This window comes from Tyto alba, unplaced genomic scaffold (genome assembly GCF_018691265.1).
Source record: "Tyto alba isolate M040663 unplaced genomic scaffold, T.alba_DEE_v4.0 Super-Scaffold_7, whole genome shotgun sequence".
In the NCBI taxonomy this organism is placed as follows: domain Eukaryota; kingdom Metazoa; phylum Chordata; class Aves; order Strigiformes; family Tytonidae; genus Tyto; species Tyto alba.
Genome location: NW_024881328.1, coordinates 6,764,847 through 6,783,468, shown reverse-complemented (window position 1 = coordinate 6,783,468; position 18,622 = coordinate 6,764,847). Strand labels below are relative to the sequence as shown.

The following is an 18,622-nucleotide window of genomic DNA, read 5'->3' as shown; positions in this document are numbered from 1 at the left end:
CTTCAGTACACATTTACTGAATAATAAACCTGCAGATGAGCTTCTTATTGATAATTAAATTATTCTACCTAAGACCATTGTTGCTACAAAAACTTAAAATGGAATTTTATAATACTGGAATTTAAAATAAATTCTTCTACTCATAGTTATTTCATCCATAAATCTCAATGGGCTACCATTCAGGTTATTGCTAGTCAGATTTTTTTTTTTTCTCAAAAACTTGTGTGATATTATCATCTGTTTTATTTCTCAAACAAATATATGGACCACTTTGTTGATTTTATGGCTTCTGCCCTTTGTTGTTATTTACATCTTATAATTTCTATTAGAATTCATTGTAAAATAAATACAGGAAAAAGTAACTACACTGATTTGATGTTGATACATAAAACTCTTACCCAAATCCTCAGTACTTAACCGCAGAGTAATTTTACAGTGATCATCGTGCCCAGGACAGGGAATGGGAACAGTGCTCAGAATGGTCAAAATATGCTCTTTGCCATCCTCTGCAATTTGTAGTGATTCTGGCAAAAACTGGAAATAAGAAAATAATTTTTAGATAATTTTGATAGATTAACTAGACAATACTGATATTTATGAAGTTTTGAGTGTTTTTAATCAATTATGAAAAGACATAATTGTTTGTAAAATAAAAATAATCATAATAATCCTCAATAATAATCTTTGTAATAATGATTTTCAAATTTATAACGTGAAATTGTTGTTAAAATACTTTAACAGTCTTGGCAATTAAGAAAACATTTGCAATTGTCATATAGTTGTCAGTTGGTTTACAGTGTCTAATTGCTTCTCATCTCCTAATCTCAAACCAGGTTTTTATTAATCCTGAAAATAGCATGATATCATAATTTATTAATTTTTAATATCCCTGGTTAAAAGGAGCTCCTATTCCAACGGACTAGGAGAAATATCATGGCCTAAAGTATGGCATTACCTCATGGTCATGGACTCCATATTTGTACTCTGTCCCAGGTGTAAAGTGAGTGCAATTTTTGCCCGATTCTTCTTCACTGCCATGGCAGGAAGAAGGTTTTCTCCATACATAATATATTATAGCTTCATCAGCTCGTGTGCCAGGGAGGGAGCTCAGGTTGTGCCATGTCTGTCTGTCTGTTCTCCTGGGGCAAGAGCAGAAACAGCACTCGGGGCTAGTCAGAAATGGGAATTTCCTTTCCCTGGGAAATTCTGACATTTCCACAAAAACCCAAAAGTTTTCTTCAAACGTCACACAGAATGGGATGAAAGATTTTTCAAACGCATGGAGGCATGAAGTTTAGATACTCAGATCTCAAAATCTCCTGGATTGCCAGACTGACAGTCTAATCCTTGAGTGGGATTACACCAGTTTTTTGCACTCAGTGTGAATCTCTCTTCAGAAATTTGGGTTTTGTAGTGCTTGACCATAAGAAGAAGATGGATAAAAGTTAATTTTTGTATTCACTTTGTTCTATTTTCATTACAATAAAATTCTGCATCCTTGTAGGTGCGTCTTCCCATTATACATAACCACCATAGTACTTCGGGTTGTATTTACTAGAAGATGTAGTTTTGCACATTCTTTATGGTGCATTAGTGTCAACACCTGTACACGGTGCTGATGGGTGCTTTAGGGCATTTTACAAACAGACTGAAAGCCATATATTTCATTAAGACATTTTCTCAAAGTGAACATAAAAGCAGCACTGATTATGATGATCAGGGCTTATGTTTCTGTGTCTTGTTTTTCAGAGCATGTCAGATAATGCATAAATATTTCCTAGGGATATGCCAAATCAGTAAATCAGGGCCATTGGCATTACCTTAATCCCAGCATAGAAACCTTTGCTTTCTTCAGGTAATGACTGCTGCTCAGGAGTGTCCCTTGTAAAAGCAGTGACGGTGCAAAAGACCTGTAATAAATAAACAGCATAGCCTATAGCTTTTCTTGAAGAAAATTTATATAATTATGCATCTTCCTGTTGATCAGTGTTGTTAAGCTTTTTTTCTACTTTTGAAACATATTTTGGGTGGTTAGGCTTTAAAAATGTTTATGAATAAATCTCGAGATTTGGAAGAATTTTTGATGCATTTAATAAGCAAAGAAAAACACGGCTTCCATCTCAACAATTGATAACACTGAATGCTTACAATCTTCTCCATTTTTTCAAGCACATTGGTTAGTGATATTAAGAAATTTTAATTGGGAGAATTATATTGTTCAAAGATGTTACTGTCAGGATTAGCCCTTGGGATCCCAGAATTCAGTCTGTTCACTGGATCAAATATCCTCTCTCTGTACTATGTTTGTAAGCAGGTTTTTTAATTTAAATTAGTTTGACAGTCATTCAGTCTCAGAAACTGTGTCAGCTACATAAGAAGCTTTTTTTTTTTTTTCTTGCTGCATTATAAAAGGTGATGCAGATGTGTCTACAGGGTTTATACTGAAAAAAAAAAAAAAAAAAATTCCCCCAAAACAAAAAACTCCACCAAACACAACATACCAGGCCATTTATGTTTTATTCCTAGCACAGTCACGCAACCTTTATCTCTGCTGAGCCTGCACACCATCTGCCATCTTAATGTTTCATTGGTTTCAGAAAATCCAAACTGCTAACATCATTTCTAGGATCATAAGATTAAACTACAGAAATTTTCCTTAAAGTAAACGACAGTAGGCTCTGAAACTGTAGTTCTGACTTTTTTTTTTTTTTTCCTGGCCTCTTCTCAGAAATGAAGTAACAGATTGTGACATACTAAATCAATTCCAAATAGTCAGATGGCATATTTATAGCTACTGCCTTTTTTAAGCCTCGAGTAACCCACGAGGAGGAATTGGACCAATCTAATTTATTTTCCATTGTGCTAAACACCTTTCAATGGATTTTCCAGCATCACCCATCATCCATGCTGCTCTCGCCAGCTCTAACCTGCCGGCTCAGGCATGACCCTCATGACCAATAGCAGCAAAACAGGCTCAAAATCAGAATATTCCCATATTCATACAGTCAGGTGGGTGCACATTGCACCCCACTCTGGAATATTTCTTTTGCCGCTCTGAAAATCCCTCTTCATTACCACCAAGTAATGATTTTCCTCCAGATTGAAGAATCCTCTTTCCTAACTCATTTGCTCACAACAGAAATGCTCCACCAGCAATAGAGAGTCATTTGTACAGCTACGGGAAAAATCAAATGTTTCCTGTGCTCTTCAGGTGGATTCTTTCCAATCCAGATCAGTCCCAGGTTTATGTGCCTTTTAGGTTATTTTTACCTTCTTAAAGTTTCTCACTCTTTTGCTGACATCTCCAGCCAGTTTGGCCCAGCGAAAATGGTGTTATTTGTTCCATTACCCAGATGGAAGCCTTGAGGTCCTATTGGGTGTACTGGGGAAAAAAAAAGACATGGGCCTCACAGAGACACTCAACAGTTAAAATTCCTCAGATATGTCGTAGTTAGAGAGTTTGCTTCCAAAGGAGAACAAGTTGTTGTCTCCTCAAGGTAATAAGCCCCTGTTATCACTAGATATTTGTTATCCCCAAGCATTCCCTAAAGGCTCATGTTCAGCCTACAGAGTTTTCAAAACAGCTCTTCTGCTGGGAAGGCAGAAGGTGAGCGTTGATCTTTCTCCTGCTGCTTCTCCTACAGCTGCCACGGAGTGAGTCTGCAAAATCAGGATCTGACAAGGCGATGACAACAGAGAAACAGTTCAGATGACATATATTCACCCTATTAAATAAAAACTAATACTAATCTCCTTGCAGAGCTCATTGAGCAAATCAAATGCACCTTCATTGCAGACACTATATTTACATTTGCCAGCTGTTTTCACTTTTGGTTTCAATGCTTTTTACTTAAATTGTTCACATGGAGCCTTCCCCCTGAGCACACTATGTGGAGTGCTTCTGCCAGGGAGGGAGCTGTAAGGAGAGGCAGCAGGGCCACGCACGAGGGTGCCTGGCACCAATGGAGGCATCTCCTGGTGACCTTCCCCAAAGTGACATCCTGGGAAATATCAGAACACAGCTGCGTTCCCTGTGAGTATTCTATTTTCTCACATACATATTTTATAGATATATTTCAGTGATAAAGCAATGAACACTAAAATAAAAAAAATTACTCCATAATGATACACTGAGGTAGTTTTTGACTATCAGTCCATTCCAGTTCCATCTTCAGCACTTTTGGAGATTAGCACAAACTTTGCAAATTTGAAATGTATGGACAGCTGTCATGAGTTACATTTTATTTCTGTCTTTTATATCATTCCTCCTCTTGTAGTGCCTTTACCTTGTTAGGTGTACACTTCGCTTCACAATCAGCAGATATGTTCATCGGCTACTGAGCTACAGGTTGACAGTTTGCCACATAATTATCATGATAGTCACTCCGAGGAGGTATTTTTTTGCCTTCAGCTAAATACTAGCTCTTTTTCTCCAGTTCAGTAATCAACTTTTTCTTTCTCTTCTTCTCCCCCCCGCAACTCAGGATGCAGCTTTTTTAAAGAAAAGAGATAAAAGCGTCACTGACAGCAGTATGCTGATGGCCGTGACAGGTTAGGCAGTATTTTTCCACAAACTCATTGGAGCTGTTAAAAAAAAAAACCCACCAAATTATATTTTTTCATCATCTCTTTTAAGGGAACAGAAATATAAAGGTGCCCTCAGACAGGATGACAAAATTACTTCTGGGTGTGGGCTGCTCCCTTTCCCTTGTGAGCAGGCAGATCTTCCCATAGGGAATAAAATTACTTATAGGCACAAATTTATGATTGAGAATGGCCCTGGTAGCTAAGAAGTTTCTCCTTTCCTGTGTATTGGAGCAGATTTCCACCCTTACATGGACTCAGTCAAATTCCTTCCCGTTTTGCCATGAACCCCTTGAGCAGCATATTTAGCTAAAAGCAGAATTCTGTCATTAATTTGGTGAGGGTCACGTAGCTTTGGGAAACACTTTGGGAGAGTATTTTAATCCTAGGACCCATCACCATCTCCAGAAAATTTCCCCCTAACAACTTTTGTATCAAATTCTTTTTTTTTTTTTTTTTTTTTCCCCAGAGCTCTCAGAATCCAAAGCTCCCACAAATTACTTGTTTATGCTAATTTTGAGCATAAAAACGCCTCCAGTTTCACCCTTCTCTGTGCCTCTAATTATGTCTGAATGTAGCTCAGGGAATGTAGGTGGGGGCGTGGAGGGAGATGCATGCCAGTGCATCCAGCATGGCCATGCCTCCAATTTCATCAGCTTCTCCCATCCATGCCCAGATAAGGGGTTGGGTTCCCCAAGGCGAAAGTGGAGATACTTCTTTTGTGATCAAAATCCATCCCTGCTCATCAGTCAGGTACCTGTGAAGGCTTCTAGGTTTGCCAGATGACTTTGGGAGCTCTCAGAAAGGCAAACATCAGCCATATGTTTCTCAAAGTACTGGCAGAAATGGTGCTGTCACCCATCTCGACAGTGTCCCAGGAGCGACAGCACTTGTCCCTAAAACAGGGAGAGCTGGCGGATGGGAGTGTTTGGGTCTGCCCATCAGGACTGCTCGCATGTTTTACCTAAACAATCACCAAAGAAAATAAGCAAATGCGCATGCTGGTGCCTGTCTGCTGTCCCTGCTTTCTCTCCTAGTGCAGCCCATGTCCTGGGGGTAGGATGCTCCCTGGCGAAGCTCAGAACATGCATGTAGGCCACAGCTGGGAGGTCCAGCTACTCATTTCCCACCTTCTTCCCAACAAGAACTTGAGCTGTATTGTAGTGCCAGAGGCCCCACAGTGAGAACAGCAATGGTTTAAAGTTGAAATATTTACGTTTACTCGTAGTGACCTCTCAAAGACTACATACAGCCACATATATCTCAGTAGGAGTTAAAGGCCTGGATGAAAAAGTAAACAGAGGCACTTTCCTGACCTAGACATCCAGTCTCATGAGAGGTGTTCAGAGATGCTGCTCCAGTCAGTAATTTATATTGTCCACCTGTGGGAGGCTTCCTTCACAGCGTAAGATACCATTTAGGGATACCCACTTCTTCCCATTCACTGGTCAGGGAAGTCTGCATGATGGTCACGAGGTGCAGGTGCCCAAGCTGTGGGTGATTATCTCTATTAACTCCAGGATTGGATCTCCTAGCTGCACCACCTGTGCCAAAAGGCAGGCTGGGGCTGCAAGGGGAAGAGTCACTCAGCCACACTCATGGCTTGCAGGTGGTTGGGCAGGGAATCCATCATGCCAGGTGAAAGGGTGTCTCACGATGGCCATCAAGGCCTCTGAGCTGTCGTTGTCTGCTCTATTAAACGCTAATGGGCTGGGGTTAGAAAAGCCTGGAGGAGTCACTTTGCTGGGAGCTGGGGAGTGTGTGTGTGTGGGGGGGGGAAGAGAGAGATGTGGTTTAGAGCCTTGATGAAAAGAGTAAAGGATGAGCAGAGCTGAAGGATGTCATTTCTAGGGAAGGCAGAGGAAAAAAAAAAGTATATATATAGTTCTCATTAGCTCAAAGAAATGATCTGGCTGTAGGTATTTGCAGAAAGGGGTAGGAACAAAGTCTCTGGTAAAGCTTCCCAGAAGGGTTAGCAGGAAGGCAAAATCAGGGAGAATCTGAATTTGAGTTAACTAATAAACTAGAGCTTAAAGCTTTTGAGCACAAATCGCTCCCTGTGATGGGCTCTTGGCTGCAGAAGGGAGGGAGCCAGTGCAGCAGTGTGACCTGACACTGCGGGAAGTCCAGCTCTAGTCACTTTGCTACTCGCTATATATAAAGAAAGCAGTTCTTTCCATTTGCCAAATGGCCAAACAGTATGTGGAGGCTGACTGTAGGTCATTCATCTACTAAGGAAAGAAATTTTCCCAGGGTTGTAACAAGGTGTCTTATCAGCTGCAGAGTTTTGCTCCTCATCTCTCTGACCTTTTCTGTTTTAAAATCTCTGTTCAAGTCCACCCAAAGCTCTATTTCTGCAGGGATCCTCCTCATTTTCTACCTGAAGTTTGAGAAAGAAATTGTAAACTCAGGTGTGACCTACAAATAGGTAGGTCTTCCTATTTCTGTTGTTGATTTTGTCAAGTCCAGTGGTTGGGATAGGATTAGTATTTAAGCAGGGGGAAACTTCACTTGTCTTCCCTTGTGAGCGAACATTAGTTATTTTATATATTGAGGCACTAATTTACAGTCTGTTTGGCTGGGGCATATTCTTCTGCTGTTGCAGTGTGTCATGCAAAGCAACCACTTCTAGTACGCAGCTGAGAAAGGCCAGTTTTACTTAAACATTTTTATTTTACAATGCACATTGTAGTTTACGTAAGGTGACAATTGCTCCTCACCGTATGAACTTTTGGATTGCTGTGCTGAGCAAAATCTGCACGTTTTTCTTCTAAACACCTTTCTTTCTTAGCATAACTCATTACTCACAGTGTGCCGCTATAATTTATAGATGGCTGTGCCTCGAGGAATGAAATGACCTCTGTCACTATCGCATAAATAAGGCTTAGGAATGCCAGGATTTTCATATCAGATGGAGTAGGCTTCCTTCAGTGTTTATATAACAATAGCAGCATGTTATAGATTTATTTAAGGCCACAATAGTTTTGTGAACATTATGCTGCCAACATTAGTGTCTGAAATAACAAAATTGGAGCCCAAAGATGGAGGAAAAAAGCACACATGGTGGCTATTAAAAAATAACTGTCTGTTTAGTCAATACAAGTTCAGAAATGTTGGTCGGTAAATCTCAACTCTTCTCCACAGTTTAATTGTGTATTAAAATGTATCAATAGATATTCTATTACATGACTAACCTATTACCTGGAGACTTTTTGTCAGATAAAAAATAGTGTAGATATCAAGCAACTAAGAGGTGATTTAAAAAAAAAAAATCCTTTTGCTTGGCTATATTTTTTTTATCAAGAAGTGAACAAAGATGCTGATTTCAGGCTATAAAAACATCAAGATCAAATTCATGCTATATGCAAGTAGATGAAAAGCAGGTTAAAAAGAATCAAGCAGTTTTCAAAATGCTGCAAATTGTGAATCCTGGGGGACAAATTCTGCTCTGAATACCACCCATGCACCCTGGAAATGTGCAGGATGTTCCCACTGGGCTGTGCACGGAGAAGGGGAAAGACAACTGGAAAGTGCCCATGATTTATTGTCTTCTCTCTAATATGGCTTTTATCAATGGGGACCTGACCCCCATTTAAGCTGCCTGAAAAAAAGCCTCCCACCTGCATCCTTCATGGTCAGGTAGAAGTCACAAACTGCCTCTGTGCAGCAGAGTTTGGTCCCTGGGGTTTGACTCTCCCTTTCGTGGCATCTGCTTTTCCTTTGCGGTAGCCCTACCAACACTTACTAAGTATCTTCAGATTTACACCACTGGAGGTGAAAGGAGAGTCTGCCCCTTTGTGACTCTTATTAGACACCCGGAGTGGGATGGCAAACATGGTGAAATGCTTTTTTGAGTCTTTATTATGTAAAACTGAATTCTCAGTTACAGCTGAGGCTTCATTGCTTGGTTTTCACCAGTGATGATTTATGGATAACTATAATTAGTCAAATAGGCCATGAAAACCTTTAAAAAAAAAATCTAGCAAGGAAGAGAACATTTTAGTCTCACTAAACCCACTGAATTAAACATGTAGTTTCAGCAGAGGACAAAGAAGGGCTTACTGAAAACTTAATATAATAAAAATGGTCTTATAAAGATTTGGTGATGCTACTAGTTAACAGAACTATATTTTCTCTGAATCCCTCAGGATTGTTAAAACTAGATTTGAAGTGATTGCAAGTGAAATTATTTTGATGAAAATATCTCTTCATAACACAGAATTGTCTTAAACTGACAGAATTGCCCGCCTAATGTTACAGTGTAAGTGAGGGCAGCATTGGTCAGATTCTGAACTCAGGAGGCATACTTATGAGGGGAAATGAGAAAAAACTCTCTAGGTTGTGCTACTGTTATAAATGACTCCTCCTTTCAAGAAGTGGAAAAATCTTATTCACACTTCTTAAATATCTTAAATATCTCCAAAAAGAGCTGCAAAATGACAACACTATTTCCAACCTACTTTTAACACAGGGCCATTATCCCTGTTTATTCTTTCAGTTTGTTGTAGCATCACTAATGGCTCTCTGCCTATAAAAGTTATGAACCTAATTTAACTTTAAAAGTCTTGTTTCTGTACCATGAAAGGCCATGAATTCATACGCAAGTATTTTTTTTTTTTTTCACATCTTGTATTGGTTTCTGTTTTGTTGTTGTTGAAACTAGATCTGTGTTGTTATGTAAGCCATCAAATATACTTCTTAAAGATTGTTTTGTAATGAACTCTATCTTTCAGTATGCTATTGAACCAAGAATTTGGAATCAGAGAGGCAGAGCGCCGTGAAAAAGATCATAAAATAAACCTCCCTCTATTTTAGAATGTACCGTCCTTCTTTTCTGTGAAAAGATGTTATTATGTCTCTGGTCCATGGGTATAAAAATTACTGAGTACATATAGCTGAGCCTGCCTCTACTACAAATTCTTACTGCTGCAAGATACAAAAAACACGAAGCAAAAATTGGCTCAGGCACATGTACCTACTACTCACACCAACTTCATGGCATTCAGGCTGTAATGTAAGTGCAAACATTCAAGTTGCTGTTAGAAAATAGTAAAATGGATAGCTTCTGTGAACTCACTGAAATTCAAAGAAATGTTACAGATCCTGAATCTGGTAAATGTTATTTAATAACCTTGTTTCAAAACTGTTTCGGTATTTTTTTTTCTGCAGCAGTTGTACGTGTAATGAGTGAGGAGCAGCACTAACAGAAACACAGCAAAGCTTTAAGAAAAGGATTTGACCCTCCTGAGTTTGACCTTTTTTTGCTGAAGGCAGGGTGGCATTACCGTGTCTCCCAATCTGAGATTTACGCCGTTCATCTCTACGTAGGAAAATGAGTGCAGGGTGGTGTCACGCTGAATCTGCTCTTTCCTGCCGGGGGTGGAGAGGCGCGACCAGACCACCGCGAACCGCAGCGGCGGCGTTGAGGAGGGGCGGCTGTACGAGCACCTCAGGCGGACGCGGCCTTGCACGAGCTCGGGAGTGATCGCTGGTTGCAAAGCCAGGCTTGCGAGTTTGTCTGGAAGAAGGAAACAGAAGAAGGATGTCGCACAAAATATCATTTTAATATTACAGTTGTTCCCTCAACGAGAAAATTTCAATAGAACTAGACATGGGAAAAACACTACATTTTATGTTCTTGTGATTTGATTATTAATTATGCAAGCAAGAAAACGTATTTCATACTGAATGCAAAAATTACTAATTGTGTACTGACTACCCATTGTTGTTATAATACTTGACCTGTTTTTTTGTGTTGTGTTTTTTTTTTTTTTTATAATTCGCAGTAAGAGAAATGTTATTGAAATGAAGCACTCAGATTAATACAAATTAATTACTCTAGCAAAGGCCATCAGCTTTGCATTCCCCTGAAGAACAGCCTTTTAATCCAACTTTTGCAATAAGTACAGAAGAGATATGAGAAATCATTATGTTGCAGATGTAAACTGACTCTCAGAGAGCACCTAACCCATATTGCCATGCTGTGAAGATCCTTTCCAGGCTGTTCTGGGACGTACCTAGGCTCAGTCTGCTCAATATAGTCTCTCTCTGCCCAGAATAATGCCACTGCTCTAAAAATACATCCTGCTTTCTGTAGTCTTTAACAAGTGATGAAGTCTGAAACTTTTCTTCCTGTTAAACTCACCTAGAAAGTAGAAACAAAAAGATGTATAATACTGTAAGGTGAAGTTCTTTCATCTCTAGAGATCGGGACTCAAATGGAACATGAAGCTGGTTCAGATGTTTTGAAAGGATAAATTAAGTAACTTTTTTGGAGGAGTGTAGAAAATATTATGGAATCCCCAGAGAATAAGGTATGAGACTGTTATAGCAGAATGAGGAACCAATGTGTTAACATCTGTCCAAGGTAAATAACAAGAGGGAAGAAAAAGAAACAAGTTACTTAAAATATGAATAAGGGCCAGTTGTTTATACCCTTTTCTCTTTTGTTTTTAAGGGAAGCTGCCTCAAACTGTGGCTCACATCATGACTTTCTGCAGGAAATTATTCCAGAAGGACAAGGTTAGGTGATCAGCTCATGGGAGGATGTGAGCAGAATTGCAAGCATGTACGCCTCTTTTCCCAGCCGTGTCCTTTCTGCCAAGCTATGAAGCTTTACATTCATTTTGTTTTGCAGCTCAGAAGTGCTGACTGGTGTCCTGTTCCCGTGCCTCCAGCGGATGGGGCTGGGGGATTGACCCCAGCAAGAAGCCGCGATGATCCCAGCTGGACCCGGCCCTGGAGTTGTGTAGGGGCTCCTGTGACAATACGTTCACATCTGAATTTAAGACAGTGAGTTAAAAACCCCCAGTAAAAAACTTCAGCTTTATGTGTTTTCCATCCAGTACATGACCCTGCAAAAACATCCCCGAGACAAGCAATTGAAAACTTGGGAGAGCTGGAACTCACTGAAATGCTTAGGGAAAAGGTGGAAACTTCAACAGGAGTGGCAAGAAAAAGGCAGAAACTCATTGGTTTGGGATAGATGGGAAAGGATAAACTTTCTTTTATGACCAATACAGGCAGATTTACTTTCCTAAACAAGTATTTATCAGCAGAAAGGACAAAACTAATCACGCAAAAGGTATTGTTAGAAAAATTCTTCAAACAAGGGTATGGAAATCTAGTTTAAAAAAAGCCAAGCTTAAACTGGAAAATGACTGTATTCAGTTAAAAAGTAATTTCTGAGAAAGGATCATGGAAATTAAAGAGCAGTTTCATTTATTTTAATGGATTTTTTAAAAAATTTCAAATAATGAATTAATCTCAGTTTTTTGAGTCTTTTTTCCTCCCTCTTCTACATGTGGGAATGTTAAAATATTGATAAAGATAAGAAAATAGATATCGCTCTCTTTAAAATTTATTTAAGCTTGAATTTTGCCTGATTGAAAGGTGATAACTCTAGTTTCTCAGCGTGTCATGTCTCTGTCCAAAAATGCTGAAAGGAAAGTAGAAAGGTAATTTTTTTCCTTTTGAGAAAGAACTGTCTTTTCTGACTAAATCTATATGCACCTGAACATGCTCTGAAGTTCAGAAGGTTTAACTGAGTGAGCAATTGCTTTCTGCTATTCCTTTGTTTCCTAGCTACCGAAGAGAGGTTAGATCTCCTGTAGTAGGCTGAAAATTATTTCTGACGAGAGTAATTATATAAATGTCATGAAAAAGGTGTTATCAGTTTGGTTTTGGTTTTGTTTTTTTTTTTTCTTCCAGAGTTTCAGAATTATCTTTTTTTTTTTTTTGGGGGGGGGGGGCGATACTGGATTATTGAAGATAAGAACGGACCTTAGATACAGTATCCTGGATACAGTGCCTCAATAAAGTTAAGATGGCTCTGCTCACTAGCTGTGCAACTTCAAGCCAAAGTGGAGCCAAAGACAGTAGGAAAGGTTACATATGAACTGTAACCAAGCAAAGAACACTTCAGTAATACACACCAGATTACATTTTGCACTGGTAATAATAGCTATTCTTCAGGAACACCTTGGACTGCCACTGATTTATTTTCTACATGGTCTGCATCTTACTGGGAGCGATGCTTGACTTGCAAGGTCACTGAGGTGTGCATTGCAACACCAGGACCTTTGAACACACAGCCAGAGGGGCATATGCAATCTTATTGATAAATACTTTACGGATCCTCACCTTCCGCGCAGTAGCCCATGCATCCTTGAGTAGGCTGCAGGAGATACACAAAGAATTCACCGCAGTTCCTGACGGCGACGGGTATCCGAAACAAGCAGCAGTCCTTGGTGCCCCCCAAAAAGACCTGCCAGGTAGCACAGGCCGTGAGCCGCTTGCTCTCACCAGGAACAGGGAGGGATTCAGACTTCAGCGACAGCCATACCGGAGCTTGTGTCCCGCATTTATTCATCTGAGGATGCACACAAAAGAAACCATTTACAGCAAATGCGGTAAGGCTCTGTGGAGAATCGCTAAAGCCCAGGAATTTGAGTGTGGTAAGCTTGGAGGGTCAGTGAAAAAGCTGTGTAGGTGAGGATGAAAATGCCTTGCTCAGTTTAGAGAGGTGACTACGCAGATAACATTTTCAAAGAACACAATAACTGAATTCCAAAGTATTTTCCTCTCTTTTTGTTTGGCTTGCATGAAAAAGTTGAAAATGTGTAAACAGGTTAGATCCCTTCTCTGGAAAGCACACTTTGGGCCACATCAGCTGGTCATTCCCATCCATGCTCCGCCTGTAGCAGAAGAAAGGAAAGGCTGACAGAGCACGAGGGGCAAGAGGGTGTTAGGACCATCTCGAAGCAGGACACAGCTATGTTCAGAGCATCACACAGCAGCACCTTCCTCCAAAACAGCTACAGCTTCAGCTGCCATTGTCCTTGCAGCTTCTGCCCTACCCCTCCAGCACACACTGGGCATGTCTTTGGGGCCTGTGTCTCTCCCTCAGTTTTGAATTGAAACACATATGCAGGATATACATTATTTGATCAAATTTTCTGAGGTTTTTGACCTTCAGGCTCCTATCTATTAACAGATTCCTTGAACACCCAGAACACAGGAAATCCCAAAGCAGAAGGGGTTAGTCCTAGATGGTTTCAATTATGGCAGTTTGAGTCACGGCTGGGAGAGGTAGTGCCAGATTTACTTTTCCCAAGTTACAGATGGATGTTCAAGCATCTCAGACATGAGTTGCCCTCTATACCTGCCAGGCTCTATCCATTGACTGAAAGGACATGATTATCCAAAGGTATTTAAGTACCTCAGTAAGGAGATTAGGTATAATTGGAGCCTAATAAAATATACACAGCCAATTACAATGGTAATTCATTATTCTGCGTTGTTATCTATAATTTGCCAATATGGAAAGCATACAGATATTTGAGCTAAAGTTTGAAAATTATTACCAAATACTGACAATAATTTACTCTCAGATATCAGTCATATTCTGCAGAGCGTGACTGCTGTCATTGCATTGCCATTCTTCAGCCAGTGATAGTGAAATATCTCTAACAGTCCAACTTGGGGGACATGTTTCCTCCTGGTATAAACATCTGGTTGTATATCACATTGAAAAAAAAAAACAAACCCCCACCATTTTTTCCCATTGGCCCAGGTTTGCTGCTTCACTTTTTAAGATCAAAAGTTGTTTGTGACAGCAGGGGAAGCAATGAAAGTCAAAGGGTAATTTCTTAAGTCATGTGCCAATGCCCTCCTGTAGTTTGAATTTTACCTGAGAGCTATACAAACCAGAAAGTGGGGACAGGGGTGAGGGGGCTGCACACCCAGAAAAAGAAAGGTATTTGAAGAAAACAAAGCATATGGTATGCCATGGTCTGATTTCCATTCGGAGCTAGTTATTGTCAGGCTTCTAAAAAGAAGGATTCCAGGGACACCATTAAAATCATCCAAAGTCTTTTCTTTCCCCCAGAAATGCAGCAGTGGCCGAGCAGAGGGGCTGACCCTGCCCTCCCGTTGGGGTGCCCGTGTCCCCAATGTCCTTGCAGAACCCACTGGAGCTCACTCAGCACAGCAGGTCCCTGGGGAGGAGCAGCGTGCCAGCATGCTAGTGAAGGAGAAGAGGGGATAAGCATGAAAATGCTTTTACATGGCATTTTAGACAAATCCCTTCTTCCTTTCCATTATTTAAATATTCCACATCTTGTGTGGAACTTTTAAAGAGATTTGTTCTGTTTATTTATTTACAGCTTTAAAGGACACTGGTGCTTTCTGTGTTGGGAAAAATGCAGATGTTGGGAATTTGTTGTATCCTGGTGAACTTCTAACCTAGAGAGTGAGACCTGTTGTGAAGTAACATATTTCCAAAACAACATTTATGAGCGTATACTTGTAATAAGACAGAAGAGTGGAGCAAACATCATCCAGAGAAGAAGTACTGTATGCAAAGGAAGAAGGATGGGTGCAGAGAGAAGCATGGCAACTGCTCAACAGTCTCTGTTTCATATTCATGTTATCTTTTTGGTGAGATACTTGCACCTTGAATTTCCTCTTACTCCAGGTAACTGCTGACTTTAGTGCCTCTGCATGTGTGAATGAAGAGTGCTGGCCAGTATCATATTTTTCAAACTACATCAAAATGCAGATATTTAATAGAATTATAGAATACCAGGCTGGAAGGGACCTCAAGGATCATCTGGTCCAAACTTTCTTGGCAAAACTACAGTCTAAACAAGCTGGCCCAGCATCCTGTCCAGCTGAATCTTAAGTGTCCAATGTTGGGGAATCCACCACTCCCCTGGGGAGATTATACCAATGACTGATTTTTCTCACTGTGAAAAATTTCCCCCTTGCGTCCAATTTATGAGTGTACCTTGCAGGTGTTTTGAACACCACAAGCTGGGAAAAATGAGAGTAGGGGGTCTCAGAGCAGAATCGATGAATGAGTGCTGGAGCTCAGTGGGTAGGTCCAAGCTCACAGAAAGCCTCGAAGGAAAATGGTTTGGTAAGGAGACACAGTGCAGCCTACCCATCCCTCCCGGGGTGCTCCCTGGCTCTTGCTGCCCGAGGAGGAGGAGGGATGCTGGCACCGCTCATGCCGTGGGAAGTGTTCCCAGTGCTGCTAACACCCGCTGCAAAGGGCCGTTGCCACCATTTACTGACATCTGGTTGCTGCAAAGTGACCTTCAATGCTTTCAGGTGACTTGATCTCCTGCAAATACCTGTATCTCGAGGAACTTTTGCACCCATAGCTGAACAAACTGGAAAAATACTCTAACAATTTTCTGTAGAAGACCTTTTGCTGCTCAGAATGAGCTGTTGCATCCATTTGCTTCTGCCTTTACCGGTGTAACTGGCCCCAGTACATCATTGTTGCTCCATTGGGAGCGCAGCTGCTGGGCTGCCTCTGGGCAGGCGCGTGCCATGCCTCAGTTTCCCTAGCTGCTGCCTGACCTTGGGCAACTCACTCCTAGTGTACCTCGTTTCCTTATCTCTATACCAGAGGTAGAGATGGCTGAGATGGTAACAGTACTTCCCTGCCTTGCAGCAGTGCTGAAAAGATAAATTCATTAATGAGACACCCATCTATCTGCTGTGCTGTGGGTCATGTAGATAAATAGACAGATGTAAGTGCATTCTGGCTACGAAATAAACCCAAAATGCGACCAACACATAAAAGTGGGTATTTATCCCCTGCTAACACATAGAGTCAAAAAATAAAACGCTGAAATAAGAGGAAAGTGCTTTTCTCCCTCTGTATGTATCCTCTCCACAAGGCTGTGAGCCATTTCAGTGCTCGAGAAAGTACGGATTAGCATCACTGACGTCAGCCACCAGCGTTGTGTGCAGGCTTCCTGATAACCCCCTGCTGTCAGCTGCAGCACCCCAGATTTGTCCTGGTAAATCTTGCACTGAAACCATTTGAGCAAAATAGTTTATTATGTAATGTACACAAATTACAAGCAATAATGAACCCTTATGACTGATTTTGCACCCAGGAGAAGTCAGATGGTGAGAAAGCAAGTTATTGTAACAATCTATGATACAGTATTACAGGCTGGCCAAGGAAGAATTTTGGTATAAATCAAGTGTTTCTGTTTTCCTGGCAGCTTTGTGACATACATACATTTATTTTCTGCTTTGAGCTACATGCTGTCCATCTGAGTCAGGCAAGTTGCCCCACGCTAGCCAAAAGGATTTGCTGCATGAAGCCTCTGTGAATTAGAAAACAGACCTGGGAAGGCAAGGACAAATGTATATTCATGTATTCAACCAGCAGTAGAGATAAGAAGAGAAAAAAGAAAGAAAAAAATATTTAGGAAAAAGAGGTCTAGGAGAAGAGACTTCAAAGAGCCAAAATTTTCAAGTTCTATCTGTGGCATAATTAGCATGAAATTTTGTAGCAGTCATTTGGGAGAGTAACCAGAAAATTGAATACAGAGGTAGTAAATGATTGGCATTTAAGATATAACATTTACTTGCAACAACTACAGTCATTGCTCTAAGAATAGCATAAAGTTGTGGAAATCTCACAGCGTAATTCAGCAGCATTTCCAAGATGAAGAGGAGGAATTATACAGCTGCCTCCACAGAAGATCAAACTCTTCAAGTCTCTCATAGGCAGGAGTCTGCTGGGAAGCCAGTGGTGAGGATCTCGAGATGGTCTGCATAATGTAGACTGCACGGCAGCACTATTGCTGTGGCGTACAAAATATCAGCCTTTCTCACTCAAAATGGAAGCTACGCAGCAGGAAGAAAAATAAGCTACGTTACCGGTGACACTGGAAATATGTGTGTGCCCACAGTCCATCCATTTATTTCTGAGTTTACCGGTAGGTCTAACGAGAAATAGCCTCTCTCCCTAGTGATCCTGTCTCCCTCATATGTCTTTAAGCAGTGTCCTTGCTGCTAAGCTGCAGTGGATGTCTGATTATCACGCCATAGAAAAGATCACAAGCACTTGATTGCTTCAGTTGACGTGTTTACTTGGACTCGGAAATGGTCAATGTAATGGCAAGCTAAGTTAATGAAGTAAACTATATTGTTGTAAACCCTAAACTTAGGTCATTCAGTTCATCTGTATTACGTATCCAGTGACACAGCTTGCAAAAAGGAGAGGACAAAAAGGAGTTTTTAGGCTGTTGCCAGGCTTCTTTAGTACTCAATATCCTTTCATACTTTATCCAATTATAATTAAGTGGTGTTTTTAATCTTCAAAGCATTTTATAAACCTTACCTAATTAATGTCTGCAACACCTCTATGTGGCAGGTAAGCATTCATTAAGTATTTTTGATTCATAATTAGGCACCAGTTAATCTTTTAAATAATTCAGTTCAGAAAACCTAAACAAAAAAAAAAATATATTGAATTTGTTTCCCCTTTGCCAAAACAATGGGACAAACCATTACAGTTTAATCCAATGATGTCTCCTTCCATTTCATTGGGGTTTGGAGAATCAACTAGTTTGATTGATTGAACACTCTAAGGTTCTTTATAATTGCACAAAGAAATCAAGCTTGATTGTTCTTGTCACTTGGGTATTGCACCGAAATTATGCTGTTAAAAATAAGTAGCGCCATATGTGAGAAATGCATTGTTTTAGTCAGATGGAGATGGAAGGCTTTTTGGTATACTGTTGGTTGGCAGTTAAAGCATTGTGATTTTACATCTGTTATCCACTCAAAACTTTACTTTGTCTTAGCTTTTTGAATTTCTTTGTTACAAGTTAAAGTAAATAAGATTTTTTATTTCAATCTCGGGCCAAACTCCACAGAAATCAGTTTACGTCAGGAATATCTGTGGTAGCAATTAAACCAGTGCCTGTCTTGTGTTTAAGTATGTGCTTCTGAACAATAGAGTCTGTAATTGTAATTTTTACAGAAGGTTTTTTGTATGACTGAAAAACAAATAAGAAAAACAAAACCTCTTTATACCTACCATTATGATCTTGGAGTATTCACATATACATGTGAGAAAGAAAATTATAGATGAAAACAGGAAATAATACCTTGCAAGTGTCACTTGCTTTTAATTTCACAAAACAATTGCAAATCAAAGTCAGATTGGATTCAGAGCAAAATAAAAATTGAAACAAAATAAATAAAATAATATTATACAGTT

At 40.1% G+C, this 18,622-nt stretch overlaps 1 protein-coding gene across 1 annotated transcript in view; it reads right to left on the bottom strand.

The window, feature by feature from the left end:
- Nucleotides 1-18,622, bottom strand: part of LOC104363351 (von Willebrand factor D and EGF domain-containing protein) — a 189,028-nt gene that overhangs the window by 124,934 nt on the left and 45,472 nt on the right. Inside the window, exons 3-6 of the mRNA XM_033003167.1 lie at nucleotides 12,727-12,955; nucleotides 9,870-10,102; nucleotides 1,821-1,910; nucleotides 399-534 (exon numbers count right to left, since the gene is read on the bottom strand). Of these exons, the coding sequence (XP_032859058.1) occupies nucleotides 399-534; nucleotides 1,821-1,910; nucleotides 9,870-10,102; nucleotides 12,727-12,955 (688 nt within the window). The remainder of the gene's footprint in view (nucleotides 1-398; nucleotides 535-1,820; nucleotides 1,911-9,869; nucleotides 10,103-12,726; nucleotides 12,956-18,622) is intronic.